At 37.0% G+C, this 18,621-nt stretch overlaps 1 protein-coding gene across 31 annotated transcripts in view; it reads right to left on the reverse strand.

Annotated features, from left to right (window-relative positions):
• Window positions 1-18,621, reverse strand: part of CTNNA3 (catenin alpha 3) — a 1,517,748-nt gene that overhangs the window by 1,148,934 nt on the left and 350,193 nt on the right. For all 31 annotated transcript variants that reach the window (XM_070563754.1, XM_070563769.1, XM_070563716.1 and 28 more), the window contains one exon: window positions 9,261-9,524. In XM_070563754.1, coding sequence (XP_070419855.1) covers window positions 9,261-9,524 — 264 coding nt within the window. The remainder of the gene's footprint in view (window positions 1-9,260; window positions 9,525-18,621) is intronic.

The following is an 18,621-nucleotide window of genomic DNA, read 5'->3' on the forward strand; positions in this document are numbered from 1 at the left end:
AGTAGTTGGGTTTTATTGCAAGCAAGCCAGCAGAAGGAGTCATAGGAAGAGCCTACAGGACCATTCAAAACTGATACTTTGTTCTGTATAGACCCCAGTGAGCTGGAGAATTCTGGGCCCCATCAGCCCCTAGAGGGAGGCAAGTTAGAAGCCAGACTTTCAGGAAAGTTGCCAGAAAAGTCAAGATACTAGATGTGTAGTCCAACTCCTTCCAAGGATAAGCTGATGACTTGGTTATTTCACTGGAGCAAGCCAGGGGAGGAGTCATGGGAGTGCTCCTAGGGGCACAATTGTTCAAGCTCCTAGGGGACTGGTAATCACCCACCTCATCAGCTCCCAGAGACAGGTGAGTTAGAAGCCAGACCTTGGTCAGCAGCTGGAAAAGATAGGATGTTAAATGTGCAGTCTAAACCCTTCCAAGGAGAAGCTGGAAACTGGGCTTTATTGCCTGCTCTCTCTGTACTGAGTCAGGCGGAAAAGTCACAGGAACTGCTTGCATGCCTATTTAAAACTGCCTCTATTCTCTTTGATCTCAGGAGACTAATAAATACTCAACCCCAACAGTTCTCAAAGATAGGCAAGTTAGGAGACAGTCCCTCTGGTAGCAGCCATAAAAAGTGGGGCACTAGATATGTGGTCCAAACCTTTGTTCCTCAAGGTGAAGCTGGGAGATGGGGGTTCTCTCTCAATTATATGGTACTGTGATAGGGGTGGAGTTTATGGTGAGAGCGTGCCTCAGCTTTTCCAACTTGTTTTGGTGTAGGCATGTAACTGTCCAGTGTGCAGGAATCTCTCAACTAGTTTTTGGATTTCTATTCGAAGAAATTCATCCATGTTTAGTTTATTCTGTGTATTCATGGATTGAGGGAGAGTCAGGAGTCTCGTATTCTGCCATCTTATTGAGAATAAAGCTCTCCCTATTTACTTTTAAAAATATTCTTTTTGTCTTTGGCGTTCTTCAGTTTCACTACAATATGTGTAGATGTGGATTTCTTTTTATATATCTTGCTTGGGAATTATTGGGCTTGTTAGCTATGGAGATTAGTGTCTTCCATCAGTTCTCAGAAATTCTTAGTATATTTTTTATACTTTTCTTTGTTCTGGACCTTATATTAGAATATTTTAGAACTTGTAACATCATTCCCCAGGTGTCTTAACTGCTTTTTTAAAAATATTTTTTTTTCTGTCTCTCTGTGGTGTATTGTTAGGAACTTCTTCAAATATATCTTTCAGCTCATTAATTCTCTAACTAATATCCTGTTTTGACTAACCACTGAATACTTCACAATTATGTTTTTCATTTTAGATAGTTCTGCCTCGTCAATTTCAACAGTTTTTGTTCCTTCCTCATACTCTTCAAACTTGAGTGAATATAAATGAGGGAATAATGTATATTAATCATATTGATTTACATTTAGTATCTTATAATTTCAATATCTGAAGTGTTTGTAGATCTGATTCTGCAGTTTGTTCTTTCTGCAAAGTCTCATTCATAGTGGCTTCCTTGTTTGTGTGTGGAAACTTATTTTCCTTGGAACTGTATGAGAAATTTTTGTGGACTGGGTGTAAAGTGCAGAGAGAATTTTGACATTACTTCTGACAGGGACTTGGCAGTATTGCTAAGACAGAACAACTTTAAATTAAATTTTCTGCTGTCGTTTTAGAGGCTCTACAGATAATATGAATTCTGACCCAAAGTCCAGATAAGGACAGACTTATGATTAGAAAATTTCCAACATCTTTTGTATTCTTTTTCCTGAGCCACCCAGACCTGAGGTTAAGCCAGCCAAGTTCTCCTGCTATCCCCTACTGTAGTGTTTTTCTTCTTTACGGTCAAATTTAAGAATTCTCAGCTTCAGACAAGAGTCTCATGTTACTTTCCAGTTGGCAGGCTATAGGCTTTGCCTTGTCCTCAGTTCGTGGTCTTTCAAAGTCCACGCTCCAAGCCATAATGGAAAAGGAATTTCCCCTTATCCCCCAGTACAATGCTGGTGCTGGTTTGCTAGCCTGGATTTGTGCTCTCTTTGTATCTGGCTGGCCTCAATGAACGTTCCTAATTCATTTATCAGATTATCCGTGTATTTAAAAATATTTTATTCATAATTTTTAGTTCTTTTACTTCACTGGATTTCTAGAAACCAAACGAGTTTTTAAAAAATCATAATAAAGTGCTTCTAGATATCAATGATCATTTTTCTTTAGCTCCTAAATGCCTATCTGATTGATAGAGGACCTCCTTTCATCTTCAGGTGAAAACATAAGAATACAAGGACTACATTCTTTAAAATTATTACTCTTAGTAAAGGGCAGCATAATTTGGCAGTTGCAGGGAACCTAAACTAAGTCCAGATAGCTACAGAAAAAAGAGAATTTTTTTTTCTTTTTGAGCTCCCTTATCACAGAAAAGAAAGAGGGCAGCATATTGGTTAGATATGTTTCTGGTGGTTTCCCTCACTGTAAATTCACATCCCAGTTAAAAGTTAGGTAAGGTAGAGCCATGCACCCCATGTGCCTACACTACCAGTTGGAGAAAGGAGAAAAAATAGGGTGAAGGAAAAATGCTCTTCCCTCCAATATTACAAAATGACATGCAGCATTCCTATATTCATTCTTTCCTTTCTTCCTTCATTCATTGATATTCTCCTGGCACTTACCATGTATAAAACATTGTTCTAGGTGTTGGGGATACAAAAGCAAATAAAGAAGTAGATGAATGATGATACATAAACTAATATATAAAAAAAGAAGATAAGAAAATAAACATGGCAGCTCTTTGAAAATGAGAAAATACTCCAAAACTCCTTTGTTATTATCATCTTTATCACAAGAGGACCTGGATAACACTTGTGGACTATGATTAGAACAGCTGCTTTTTCTCTCCACATAAGAGAAAATATGTCTTTTTGGACTTGGAGTTTCAAAGCAATTTTCACTGGAAAAGTTGCTTGCTTCAAGACATTTTCAAAATTCTGTTAATCTACAATTTGACACTTCTCAACTCTCATTGAGTCACAAATGCAGAAGGAACACACTATAATTCACATTAGGCTTTCCAATAAATCAATTGATTTAGCCTATGCAGCATTCTAATTCAGCTTCTATTTTCCCCACCAATAAATCTGGGGTTTCATATCCACAACCAGCCGTGAACCAGAATGAAAGATTTAACAAAGCTACAGTGTGGTAGTTGTTGAGTAAGCGTTCTGATACATTTCCACACTATAAACATTTAATGAGACTGACTCCCAACAGAGTATTTACTACATCAATTTATTTCATAGTATTATATTTGCAGAAGCAAGATAGAGCAAAGGTTATTTTGGATCCTTTACCAATACAGCTTCCTGTAAATAATGAAAAGCGCAACCATTTAATTTACAAAATCATTTAAAAAGGCTAAATGCTCAATAAATTCTGCTTTATCTAATACAGACAGCCTCAGCAGCTATTTGTAACTCAGATATAAAAAATATTTAAAACTCAGGCATTTTCTCGTAGTTTGGGCATCCCTAGCTTTGACTAAAACTCAGTTTCAAAGGTTGTTGAGACAGTATTAGGATTTTAGGGAAATATCTTTGGGAGTCCTTCCCACCTTGTTCAGAAGGAGTGAGTCAGCCACATGTCTTGAGAAAAAGAAGATTTCATCACTATGCCTATGCCCACTTCCATCAAAACTATACACACACACACACACACACACACACACAGACACTCTTTCTCCTCCTTTCTAACCACTGCCATTTATTGCCTGTAGCAGCCAGTTTCAACTAAAGTAAGAAAAGAGAAGTCCCAGAAGGAAGAACAATTTGGAAATCTTCTGCCTTCTTCTATAATCGTTAAGAATATAGAATGCAGTATCTGGGTAAAGTGGACCTCTTATGCAAGCATCCCCTAATGCGATTCTGTTTAGTGCTATGAAAAATATGATGTACAATTTATCTGTCCACTCTAGCAAATTTCACCTCATCATACTAGCCATTCCCCAAATACAAACTATTTCTACTCAAATGACCCAGGTACAAAGACCTTTTCACTAAAAAGTTATTCCATCTTTTGGACTTGGTTACATTTATAATTTCTCTAGTGGTTCATATAGGCTAAGAATCTTAGCATAGATTGTATTGAATTTTAATTAAGTACATTGAGTTCTATCTGTGAGAATTCAATATAGCACAGAAGTTAGAAATACCTTATGGAATCAGAGAGACTAGATTCACATTCTGGCTACTACTACTCACTAGACTTCTGCTTGAGCAAGTTCCATAACCTATGTAAGTCTCAGTTTTATTTTCTGTAAAACAAAATAAAAATATTTACCTTATAGAGACTCTGTAATAATTAAGTGATAAATTCATGTTAAGAGTTTAGCTATCAAGAAATGTTGCATGTTAAATTATGGAGGACCTAATATTCTACTAGTATCATTGGTATAAAAATAGTAAGAAACATGGTCTTTCCCACAAGGAGCTTTCAATCTTATTATGAAGACAAGACACATTTAACGGACAAGTTCATTGAGCACTCATTACACAGGGCAAATGATTAGATCATGGGGTATTATGAAAGAATCACCACAAACAAGAAAAATCTCAAATAAACAATCTTAAACTACACCTAAAAGAACTAGAAAAAGAAGAACAAACAAAACCCAAAGTCAGCAGAAGGAGGGAAATAATAAAAATTAGAGCAAAAATAAATGAAATAAAGCTAAAAGAATAATTAAAAGGATCAAATCGAACACAGCAATAAATTAAAAGTATCATACATCATGATCAAGTGAGATTTATTCCAGGAATGTAGGAAAGGTTCAACATCTGCAAGTCAATCTATGTGATACACCACATTAACAAAATGAGGAATAAAAATCACATGATCATCTCAATAGATGCAGAGAAAGCATTCAATAAAATCCAACATCCATTTATGATAAAAACTATCAATAAAATGGGAATAGAAGGAAAGTACCTCAACATAATAAAGGGCATATATGACAAACCCACAGCCAACATCATACTTAACAGTGAAAAACTGAAAGTCATTTCTCTGAGAACAGGAACAAAACAAGGGGACCCACTCCCACCACCCTTACTCAACACAGAACTGGAAGCCTTAGCCAGAGAAATTAGGCAAGAAAAAGAAATAAAATGTATCCAAATAGGAAAGGAAGAAGTAAAACTCTCACTGTTTGTGGATGACATGATTCTATATGCAGAAAACCCTAAAGAATTCACCAGAAAACTATCAGAAATAATTGACAACTACAAAAGCTGCAATGTACAAAATCAACATACAAAAATAAGTTGTATTTCTATACACTAATAACAAACTAGCAGAAAGAAAAGTCAAGAATACAATCCTTGTACACTGAAAACTATAAAACATTGTTGAAAGAAATTGAAGAAGACACGAAGAAATGGAAAGATATTTTGTGCTCTTGGACTGGAAGAATAAACATAGTTAAAATGTCCATATTACCTAAAGCAATCTACAGATTCAACACAATCCCTATCAAAGCTCAGAAAACATTTTTCACAGAAACAGAACAAAGAATCCTAAAACTTATATGGAACATAAAATACCCCAAATAGCCAACATAACCCTGCAAAAAAAGAACAAAGCTGGAGATATCACAATCTCTGACTTCAAAATACACCACAAAGCTATAATAATCAAAACAGCATGGTATTGGCACAGAAACAGACACAGAGATCAATGGAACAGAATTGAAAGCCCAGAAATAAAACCACACACCTATGGACAGCTAATCTTTGACAAAGGAGCCAAGAACATACAATGGAGAAAGGAAAGTGTCTTCTATAAATGGAGTTTGGGAAATTGGACAGCCACATGCAAAAGAATGAAAGTAGGCCATTATCTTACACCATAGACAAAAATTAGCTTAAAATGGATTAAAGACTTGAATATAAAACCTGAAACCATAAAACTCCTAGAGGAAAATATAGGCAGTACACTCTTTGACACCAGTCTGAGCTGTATCTTTTCAAAAACTATGGCTATTCAGGCAAGGGAAACAAAAGAAAAAATAAACAAATTGGACTACATCAGACTAAAAAGCTTCTGAAAGGCAAAGGAAACCATGAACAAAACGAAAAAATAACCTACCAACTGGGAGAAGATATTTGAAAAACATATATCTGACAGGGGTTAATTTCCAAATTATATAAAGAACTCATACACTCAACAACAAAAAACCAAACAACCTGATCAAAAAATGAGCAGAAGATAGGAACAGACATTTTTCCAAAGAAGATATACAGATAGCCAACAGGCATATGAAAATATATTCAATCATTAGGGAAGTGCAAATCAAAACTATAATGTGGTATCACCTCACGCCCCTCAGAATGGCTATAATTAATAAGACAAGAAATAACAAATGTAGGAGAGGATGTGGAGAAAAGAGAACCTTCATACACCACTGGGGGGGATGCAAACTAGGCAGCTACTTTGGAAAACAGTATGGCGATTTCTCAAAAAATAAAACACAGAAATACCATATGATCTAGCTATCCCACTACTGGGTATTTATCCAAAGAACATGAAATCAACACTTCAAAGAGATTTATGCACCCCTATGTTCTTCACAGCTTTATTCACAATAGCCAAGACTTGGAAGCAACCCAAGTGCTCACCAGTGGATGAATGGATAAAGAGATGCGGTACATATATACAATGGGATACTACTCAGCCATAAAAAAGACAAAATCGTGCCATTTGTGACAACATGGATGGACTTTGAGGGTATTATGTGAAGCAAAATAAGCCAGACAGAGAAAAACAAACACTGCATGATTTCACTCATACGTGGAAGATGAACAAACACGTGGATAAGGATAACAGACTAGTGGTTAGCAGAGGGGTGGGGAGTGGGGAGGAGGGCGAAAGTGGTAAATGGGCATGTACGTATGGTGACACATAAAACTAGACTACTGGTGGTGAGCACAATGCAGACTATACAGAAACTGATGTATGATACTGTGCACATGAAATTACACAATGTTATAAGACAATATGACCTCAATAAAATAATTAAATTAAAAAGGAGTCACCACTAATCTTCTACCATATTTAGACAAATGGTTCCTAAAACTTTCACATAGATACTAATAGTTAGGAATTTAATAAATTTTCACATGACTGCCGATAATTAGAAATTTAATAATGTTGGATTAGAAATGAAGAGACCGATTTAAAGATATGTAACTAAAGAAAAATCACCCAGAAAGGTTATTCTAAATTTGAGTAAATTAAGTATCCAGTAAGTTTATCATTAAAGTAATAATGTTAGGAACAATATAGGAATTATGTTATGAGTTTAGTTTATTTTTTTAAGTTATCAGTAAAACTTTAGTAAATTTAATTGCATTGATTTCTTCATTACAGAGGAATCTGCTTCCAAATAGTCATCTCCACTAATGATAATAAGAGCAAAGATTGATTGAGCACTTACTATGTGCCAGGCACTGCTCTAAGCATTTTTATGCTTATTATTCATTATTAATTCAATGATTCTGATAACAAGTTAAGTCCTATTACCATCCCCATTTCATAGGTGAGAAAACTGAGAGTTAATAAAATAACTTTCCTAAGGCCACATGGGCAGTAAGTGCCACAGCTGAGATAGGAACCCAGGCATTTGGGCTCCAGAACACTTATCCTTAAGCACTACACTACGTTGCCTCCCTTTAAGCAACTACATGTCTGACTTTGGTAGCCAACGATCTTTAATATCATACTTGAATGTCTGATAAATATGCCAAACTCAACATGTTGAAAATTGAATTTCTGATCTTTCTTTCAAAACCAGCTTCACACACAGTCTTCCCCATCATAATTGATGAAAACGTCATCCATCTAGCTGCTCAACGCAAAAAAAAAAACCCCAAAACCTTATAATTATCTGTGGTAGGTAAAGAGGCGTACTGCTCATCCCCCTTCCAGGTAGGACTTGCTGCCTAGCTGTGGAAAATGAGGCCAGCAGGCAGCCCCCAGCTGTCAGTTCCTTCAGAATCTGCCTTAGCTTCAAGGGGCTGCTCCCCACTCCCACTCCCTAGGGGTCATGCCCTTCCCAGGGCAGGGTGATCTGCTTCCGGTCTGAAAGTCACAAAAAGGTCTAGCTATTTCTGCCTGACAAGGTTCCCACAAGGGCAATGCTCTCTCCAGAGATCCCTGCTGATTGGTCCAGGCTTTGTGAGTCTGGCTCACAGGTCCACTTCTTCCTCTGCTCTGTCCTACTCCCTCCCTCTTCTCTTCACACATGTTAATTCCTAATAACACCTCATATAGCAAACTCCATCCACTGTGTGCTTCTGGATAGCACCCAGCCTGCAACACCAGCCAGGACTTCTCCCTTGCTCTCAAATCCTACATTCATTCTGTCAAATCCAGCTGGCTCTACTTACAAAATTTAGCCTTGATATTCACTGATGCCACTCTAGTCCAAACTAAAATGTGAGGTGGAATGAGGTGGTACATTTAAACTGCAAAGTTGGAAGCTGTGTTACAACAATAGCCTCCTGCCTAGTTTTTCAGCTTCTCCCTTTGTTCCCCTTCAGTCTATGCTCCACATGCAGCCTTTTAAGACTCAAGTCTCATTGCGTCACACTTCTGCTTAAGACCTTACAATGGATCCCCTTTAACTTGGAGTAAAAGCCAGAGTCCTAAAAAGCCTACATGGCCTGCTATAATCTGGCCCCACTGGGTCTCTGACCTCACCTCCTATCACTCATCCCCTCGCTCTCCCCACCCAGGCACCCTGGCTTCCATGCTGTCACTTAAACACTGGGGGCATGCCTTCAAGCTTTTGCTCTAAATCTCCATCTGCCCAATTCTCTAACTTCCTTCAAGCCTTTGATAACATCTCACTTTCCCAACATAATATTCTATACCATTTACTTATCTACAATGTTACTGATTTGGGACTTTGCCTATATTCCCCTGCTAGAATGTAAGCTTCACAAGGGCAGTGATCAATTATATCGCAAGCACAAAGAACAGTACCAATAATAAGTATTTGTGGAATGAATAAATCCCACATTTCATAAGTTGATGTATGTAAAATAAAGTCATCATTTCAATCTAATTAACAATCACAATTTAAATTCACTGACTTCCTTGACAAAGATGCAAAGGAATCAGAAGTCTAATACTCTAAACTCCAACACATGGATCTGAAAACCCACTTCTATTTATGTTGATATTGGGACATCAAATCACATTTTACCTTTCTCTCAGCTTACCTCCAGCTCATCAAGGGCACTTCCCAGAGTTGCTGCCTGGGGTTCTGGCGGGACCAGCATATTCTGGATGCCTTGAGAAGCATTTGAAATTACATTGAGGGCATTCTGAATTTCTTCACAAACAGTGTCCTTGCTGGCTTTGAGGGAAGCAACATCAGAATGTTCCAAACAAGCTGAACAAATTGAATGCAAGAGGGGGGAGTTCTCCTTCAAGGAGGCCCGGGCTCCTGCAATTTCATCCCTCTGATTTGGAGATTTTAAGTCCTGAGGAAGAAAATAAAAAGAGAGTTTCCTTACAATGGGTTATGGAGAAAGATTTACACAAAGAAGCTCCATTTTTCTGCCAATATAAATGAAAAGAAAGCAGACACTAAGAAGTCTGCTATAAGTTAAAACCAAGGGCATCCATTATTTGTACATTCCTTCAGATTCTGATAAAGTTCTCCAATAGGAAAGCTGAGCCAATTAGCAAATAAAGGTCACAATGGTGCAGATGAATAGCAACTGAGTAGATCCCACGTTTGTCAGTCATATCCTTATAAGGCAGAAAAATACTCTGGCATTCACATTATTAAGTGCATTATAAGAGAGCTTGAATTACAAGGATGTTGATTACCTATTTCCGTAGATGCTGATGATTGCATTTAACCTTTTCATTAAAACTAAACCAATTCAGTTAAGAACAGTAAATTGAACCTCCCACCATTCAGCTATTTTCCACTCTTTTTTAGAAATACTTACTAATAAATTAACCCCAGATCTTTCTTTCTTTGACATTTATTCAACAAATAGTTATTAAGCACTTAGCATATGCTAGCCCTCATGCTGGCTGCTGGGTGTACAGACGTGAACAATCCTATGAGGACCTTGTTTTCCTGAAGCTTAATTCCTGTTTGAGGGGACAGGGGCCTAAAGGCAAACAATAAACTCAGTAAACAAATACATAAGACAACGTCAGGTATTGATAAACGTGATGAAGAAAACACAAAAGTGAAATGTCATAGAGACTGACTTGAGAGGAGAAAGCTGCTTTAGCTTGGGGGGGTCAGAGAAGATATTTCTGCAAAGATGACATTTCCAGTAAATATAAATGAAATGCATTTCAAACAGGGGGAAGAGAGGGAAGAGAAAGCCCTGTATAAGTGATAGCTAATGAACACTAGCTCAAAATACAGTGAAAAATCCTGGCAAGGGCTACCTTAACCAAGTGGGGAAAGTTAACATCATCAGTGATGTCACATGGATATTGTGTACCCCTTGACATACTGTGACATGAAGAGCACTTCACGTCTCTGGTATTCTCTCCAGAAACCCACAATCTCAGTCTAATAATGAAAAAAACAACCACAAACAAAACAGGATTAAGGAACATCCTACGTGATCCCTGGGCAGTATTCCTCAAGACTGTTAAGGTCACGGAATAACAAGAAGACTGATTGAGAAACTGTCACAGACCAGAGGAGACTGGGGAGATATGACAACTAAATGCAATGTGGTACCCTGGGTTGGATGCTGGAACTGAAAGAAAACATTCAAGGAAAAATCAGTGAAGGCCAAATAAAGCCCAGAGTTTAGCTATTAGTGATGCATGAACGTTGGCCTGTTTTTTGTGGCAAATGTAAGATATTAACAGTAGAGGAAACCAGGAGAAAGGTAGATGGGAACGCTCTGTACTATCTCTGCAACTTTTCTGGAAATCTAAAATTGTTAATATAAATAAAATGTTTATTTTAAAGAAAACCAATTCAAGGGAACTAAACAATAGCTTATGCATCCCACATACAATATCTCATGTAATTCTTATAAAAACTCATGACAGATATTATTCCCCATTTTAAAGATGAGAAAACTGAGGCTTAGGGAGAATAAGTTCCTGAGCCAAGTAACAGAGCTAGACGGTGGCATTTGTTGTATTGTAATTCAAGGCAGTGTAACTGCTAAGCCATGATCCTGACAACTGTTATACTTTTTCCTGCACAGGAAGCCCTTATTTGCTTTCCCTTATTTGCTACTATACAAGGATGAGGACTTGTATCTGTGTAATGACTTATAGTTTATAAGGTGCTCCTAGATAGTATCTTATTGATCATCACAACACCCTTTGAAGCAGTAAGGTTGGTGTTATTAGCCCCATTTTAACTAAATAGGTGTTTAGTGTAGGGAGATTAAGAGGCTGGTAAAAGAACTGAGATCTGAACCTAAGTCTTCTGATTGCAGATCCCATGATTTTTTCACAAGACTCCGCTACCTCGGGATAATGGTGCCTGAGGTTAATAAATGGCTGTGCTACTGTATTTTTAGTTCCTCCCTTTCTGAAAATAAAGGCTGTCTGCTACCTCGTGAGAGCTTGCGGGGAGATTAACTTCTTTTCGAGACGTAGGGAGGACAGTCAGAAGAAGCTGTCAACCCGTTGTTCATACTCACTAATTACCCAAGAAAAGCCACTTTGTGGTTTCTTGGCGTGCTATGATTTGCCCCTTATATTTCTAGTCTGGGTTCTAGTTTCAGCTCTGTCATTAGCACTACGAGCAGCGTAAGTCTTCTACTCTTTCAGTGTCTGTTTTTCCATCTGTAAAAATGGGGATAATGATACTTCTGCCAACCCTCTCATGAGATTGACTAAGCAATACATCAGAATTGGGGTATACTTGGAAAATAGTAGAGAATTATGGAAAGAGTACAGAACTACTTTCTTCCTTAAATTTATCAAACTTGGTGTACTGTTTTTGCCCCGTGATGGGCTTAGTGATTTTCATACTCCCCACAATTTTATAGCATGATCTGTATTTCTCTCAGTGTGACTTAGAGGATAAATAATTTAATGTTTGAAAGGATTCACAGCTCCTTAAAGGAATAACAATAAAAAGTATAAATATTCAGAAAAAGCTGAAGAAAATTCTCTGCATATTAGAGTATAATCTAAACTAATTATATAATTCCCTCTAAAGTGACTTACCCATTATACTTCTCTATTTAGAATGGCACAGTCAACATTTAGGTAGTCTCTGAAAGGTGAAAGTCTGCAAACACATATTATTACAAAAAAGGATAAAGTTAAAAATATTATTTCTTTTACTCTGATGGTGGCTGTGTATATCTGACTGTTAATTGCGGTAACTGTAATGCTGGAGGGACTTTGAAATTTAAAAAATTCTAACGTATTTTGGCTTTTTAGCCTATGCTTTGTTATCTCTGCCCAAGGCAATTACAGAATCCTTAATGAGCATGATTACACCAAAGAGCAAGCCGATAAAGCCTGTGAGAAAGGACAGATGCAGTGAACATAACAAAAATAACATATTATGGCAGCAGGTAGGGGAAAGAAAGGCAGGTTACAGAGTTTGGGTAAGGGAAATTGAGAGAGCAAGACCATTTCTCCTAAGGCACATCCCAAAAGATAAATTTAATGCAGTAAATAGGCACAAAGATAAAAGAAGTAATGAATGCCATCGTTCTAAACAAGGTTGTGGTGGTGTTTGTGGTTGCTTTATTTGGCTTTAGCCGATGATACCCTGGATTCAAAGGTTCGTAGGTTGTCTATTTCCTAAAATTTTAAACCAGGTCAAAACAGGAATTAAATGGTAGGGTCAATTAGGGATTTCTCTGGATGAAAAAGGACAAAGAATTCAGCTCCTCAGGGACTGATATTTATTTAATATCTTTTTAAAAATGTTCCAGAAGAAAAAGCTCACTTGAGATTTCCAAGTTAAGGAGACATTAAATGCTTCCAGCTGATGAAGAAACACACAGATGGCATTAAAAAAGAAGACCTCACCGTCTGTGCAAGTGGGTAGCGAAATAACATATGAGTTTTAACCCTGGCAAGAGAACAAAATATATTTAGAGATTTTAAAGATCACAAAGCATAAAAATGGAGGGCTCTAAGCTATAAGTTAATTAATTCAACCATTCATTCAACAAATATTATTGAGCCCTTACTATACATCAGGCAGTGTGCTAAATGTTAGGAATGCAAAGATAAAGAGCTTATAGGTCAGAAGGGGAAACAAATTTATATGGGAGTTAAAATAGAGTTATTCATAGCATAGGGGAAAGTCCTTCACTTGAAGGGACTGAAGATTTATCAGAGGAAGTGACTCTTAAATAGTAAGTAGAATTTATTCCTGTGAACAATGCAGAACAAAACAATAAGCAAAGCAAACAGCATGTGCAAAGGCCTAAGGCATAAGAGAGAGGGAAGCACGCAGGCCACTGCAGATGGCACTACGAGTACAGGGAACCTGAGCAGAAATGATGATGAATCCAGCCAGAAAGGTAAGCAGGAGATATTTCACATGCTATGCTAAAGAACTGTGAGAGCAACGAGCTCAGGTGTGCATTTTCAAAGATTGCTCTAGCAATGGTCTTTTGAGTAGATTAGAGAGAATAAAATTGCAGTCCAGGAGACCAGGCAATTAATCCAGGTGAGAGACAAGGAGTGCCTGAACACTGAATGCTATTGCTAAGCTGTAGTAGGATGGATTCAGGAATACCTAGGAGGTAAAAATGGTGAGACTTTGTGATATTTAAGGGAGCGGGGAAGGTATATAGAAGCATCTAGAAAATTGCTTCCAGCAATTATGTACACAGTGATGAATTCACCAAGAGGGAGAATACAGAATGAATAATGTGTTGGGAAGAGAAAGGTAAAGTATATTTCGTTATCTGCCAAATGTGATATGCCACCAGAATATCCAAATGAAAATATACTATACATGGATCTAGAATTCAGAGTAGAGAGTGGGCTAGAAACAGAGATCTGTGAATCACCAGCTTAGAGCTGGGAGCTAAAGCCATGTGCATGAAGTTTACAGCGACTTCACCCAGGATGAATGTCACAATAAGGAGAACCGGGAGTCATCATAAATTGTTTCTTGAGGATGTAAACATGGTAATTTTATGTGCTAGCCCAAAAGGCCAAATATATATTGTAAATCACCAAGAAGGACATTGGAAAATACTGAACTCAAAAAAAACAAACAAGCAATCAAAAAACACATGCACACCCTAAAGTTTACAACCTGTGGATAATTACACTGGGTAATTATAGTCATCATGCTTTAAGAAAAGAGAATCAAAGAAATTTTTTTAAGCAATTTGAGAAAACAAGATAACTTCTGTATCAGGGAGTTAAAAATACGGGGTCTGTTCGCCTTGAAAATGGGAAATTTTTATTGGAGGACACATGATAAAAAAATCTAGAATTCATGAATGAATTTGACAAATTGTTAATGGACTACTTTACTAAATCAAGGAGTAATACATTGAGGAAGTAGATTTTTAAATTTGAATGGAATAAATTAAAAATATATCTGTTCATATTGCTGTCTCCTTCACTTCATTATATCTTGAATGCTTCATTATATCATTAATGCTTGAATCAAGCATTATAGCTTACTTATTTTGTATCCCATTATCTAGTAGTATATGGCACATAGTAGGAGTTTAATACATTTTTTGAAGAAACAACTAGACAAATTAATAAGAAATAAATAAGAGGAAAATAAGCTCGAAAGGATATGAAACTTTGGATATGATTACTCCAAGAAATCAAATTTGTGAAAAATATACATAATCTGGGAAGTTTGGACAAATTTATTCATGACAATGCCACAGAAAGCTAAAGAGTAAAATTAAACTATACCTATCTTTCCATTAAATGTTAGTGAAGACATTGGTACAACTACTTTGGTAAATTATTTGATAGTATCTACTGTGTATATACCCCATGACCCAGCAAATGTTCATAGAAGCAGTCTCACAATAGCCTCAAACTGGAAACAACTTAATGAGAATGAACAAAATGTAACTACATGTGACAATATGAAATATGGAATGAAAAATGCCAGATACAAAAGAGTGTATATGGTTTGATTTGACCCATAAAAGATTCAGGCTCAGGCAAAATTAATCTACGGTTTTAGAAATCAGAATAGTGGTTACTCTTGAGGCGTGATTAGAGACTAGAAAGGGACATAAAGGATCTTTTGGATTGTGGTAACTTTCTGTTTCTTCCTCTGGGTGCTGGTTGCATGACAGTGTTCAGCTTGGAAAAATTCATTGAACTGTAAGCTTATAAGCTGTGCATTTTACAGAACATATTTTATCCTTCAATTAAAAAGTTTACACAAAATGAAACAAAACGAAATGTTAGTAAAGCTAAGCAAATATTCACAATCTGTCACATCTTTAGACAAAGGACACTGTTATAAATAAGCCATAGACTTGCCCTGGTGTCACATTTCCCATGATATTAAGGTAAGGATGAGAAAATTTGAGATGTAGTCCATTTGCAAGCATCTTCTACCAACTTTGAGGGCTTTTGTTAAAAAAAAAGAGAGAGAGAAAAAGAAATCTAAATGTTTGAAAAATAAAATAAGAGAAAGCTCCCACAGCCTGGCTGTTGAAAAGGGCAAGGCTAAAGGATTTTCATAGCAAGTGATTCCACGCACCCTTGAACACACCCTCATTTCGGAGAATCTGAGAAAACTTACTAAGCTGCATTCCTGCGCAAGTGGAATAGCTCAGCAGATACTCAGCTCAACAAAGCAAAACTACGGGCAAATTCTTAAGTTTATCTTCCAGGTGTTTAAACGAAGTTTTGGGAGCTGAGAAAACCACTCTGGCAGGGGAAGGAAGAGAGCTTATAAAGAGCAGTTTTGTGTTCTTGAAACTGAGATGTGCAGCAGAAAAGCCCATGGATGCTTTGCCATTCGGACCCCATTCTCGGTTGGCTTCTATCCCCCGTCCTCTCTCAGTCGAGATACTCCTGCTATCTGCTTCACTGGTCACCAGGCAGCTTCATGTTCTCCCAGAAACAAAATAGGGCAAACGCTTGCTAATGTAAATGCTTTCTCCAACATAAATTAGGAAATGGAATGCTCAGCCTTAACTCAGCTGAGGGATAAAAGATGGGGAAACAAGAGCAGACTACAGAGATAAAAAGAAAGTTTTGAGAAAAAAATAAAGATTGAAAAAGTGCAAGATTTTACAGTCAAAACATTATTAAGCAGCAGAGAGAGGCCTTTACTGCTTTTCTATCCTTATTTCCCATTTTCTATTTCATATTAACAGGACAGATTCAATAAAGGAGACAATAAAAGAATTCTTCAAATGCAAATAGAAATCTGAGAAACCATATAATAATAGTATTAATATATCCCCAAGGTATGCATCCTGGGCCATTAATGCATACCTTGGGTAGTTGAAATACACCAAAGTGAATATTAATAACTCCAAAGAAACCTCCTAGGAAAATATTATTACTTAATTCTAATGCAGACTGCCATGTCAGTCAAAAAAATGTACATATAAAGTTCAGAATCGCACTATGTTCATTTTCTATCCATCTGAAGAAAATGCAATATGTGTTACATCTGTGTATTGTTTGCCTAGAATTTATATCTAAAAAATAAATTCCATCTGATGTCATCTACCATAACATTAAAGTAAAGGGAATAAATAGAAAACTAATGAGCTACTTCTGCAAGATCCAGGTACTGTACTTCATGCTTTCCTTCCATTTGTGTGTATATTTCATCACTTGATCTAATAAAATTCAAATATCCCTAAGTTGGAAAACTCTTCCTCAAAAGTATTGATTAATTAACATCTATGAGAGTTAAGTTGGATTTTAACACCTAGTCAAAGATCAACAAATATCATTATCTTTACAATTCCTTCCCATTTAAGCTTCTGTGACTCACTTATGAGACCACCATTTTCCAAATACTCTGTTGCATCTCAGGGAGCAAACGGCATCACTTAGTCCAAATGGAATCCAAGTCCAGGGGTGTTGATGCAACTTCCTAGTTGCTAACCCCTTACATTCATGTAGTGGTTTATCCTGTTTAACACGTTTCCAGTAATTCTTTCACAAAGAATTCCATGAGGAGACATGAAAAGTTTTATTATCCCTAATTGTTAAAAGAGGAAAAGAAAATTTGTTCAAAGACACACAAGATTAGTAAAAAGTGACGGGGTGGTGATTATTTTTAAGAAAGCCAACATTTACGGAAGAACTATAATGCTTCCTATACTCAAACGCTCTCTATTCACTTTTTCATTTAATGGCCCAGCTATGAATAGGCTCCAGAATTGGTTCCTGTCTCAACACTATTTCTACCCAACACTATTTGTATTTGTTGTCAGTAACTTCATCATCTGCTCCCAAAGTCTGTGAAACGACTTGTAGGGAAGCAGAATTTGCCACCTCAAGATGTTTCTCTTTGGCATGAGGATTATTTCTGGCTGGTTATTTTTTTAAAAACATCAGACATGGGAAAAGCTCTGAAAACCAAGTAGAAGTTACCCTTTGTAAGAGACATTCACTTTTGTAAGGGAGACCTCCGTTTGTAAAGATGTCTCCCTCTCTGTTCCAGGAAGGAAGGGGGTGACCTTATCTCTAGAAACGCTTATCAGTGCAGAAAGGCAAGGACTCAAATCTGCATAATAACCTTACTCTTGTTTACTGTGCTTTTCTGGTGATCTCCCATAACTAACTCCTCCTACCCCTAACATCTCTTTTGTCTTTAGCTGAAGATGGCATTTAAGCTGGCAGCCTCGGCCATTTTGAGAGTTACTCAGTTTTCCTGGGTTTCTCCCATGTATACAATGTTAGAAAGCTTTTTTTGATTTTTTCTTATCATTCTGTCTCATGTCAATTTAATTCATAGCCCAGCCAGAAGGACCTAGAAGGTAAAGGATTTGTCTTCCTCCCCCAGAAACTTTGCTATAACCCTGCTGTTCTCTGGTGGCCCAACAGAGAATACATATTTCAGGCACATCTGCCTGATGAATAATTGTATTACAATTCAGATTAAAAACATCTTCCTTAATTCAGTTTCAGAATAAGACTGATAAGAAAACCTCAGGCCAAAACTATAAGACTAGAAATTAAAGAGTGATCCATAAGGTCACTTAGATTGCTCAAAAATAGAAGTCAGAGATATATGGAAAAAGAGTGAAATTAGTAAGTATCATCTTGACTTTTTCAATTTACCTTTGATAAAGGAAACACTCTAAACATGGCATTTTAGTAATGATAGCTTAATAGTTGCTTTTCTCATAGGAAAAAACTGTTTGGCTTTTTAGTTTAATTCAACATGCTTGAAACACCTGCTGTACGGTGACTTTAAGCTAAGGCTATGAACTGATGTTTATTCTAAGCAGAAAGGATGAATAGGCCAGATGTAAGTCAACAGGGGGTGGTGAGGCCCTGGCGCACTAGAGTAGCTGCCCCATTGAAAAACATTCAAACTGGCCAAACAAAAAGAACCCCTGATCTCTGCTCTAAAGTACTAGCACAGACATTTGTGGGAGCCTTATGAATGCATCTCCATGCTTTACATTCTTACCCTTC

The sequence above is a fragment of the Equus przewalskii genome, chromosome 1, assembly GCF_037783145.1.
Source record: "Equus przewalskii isolate Varuska chromosome 1, EquPr2, whole genome shotgun sequence".
NCBI classification, from domain to species: domain Eukaryota; kingdom Metazoa; phylum Chordata; class Mammalia; order Perissodactyla; family Equidae; genus Equus; species Equus przewalskii.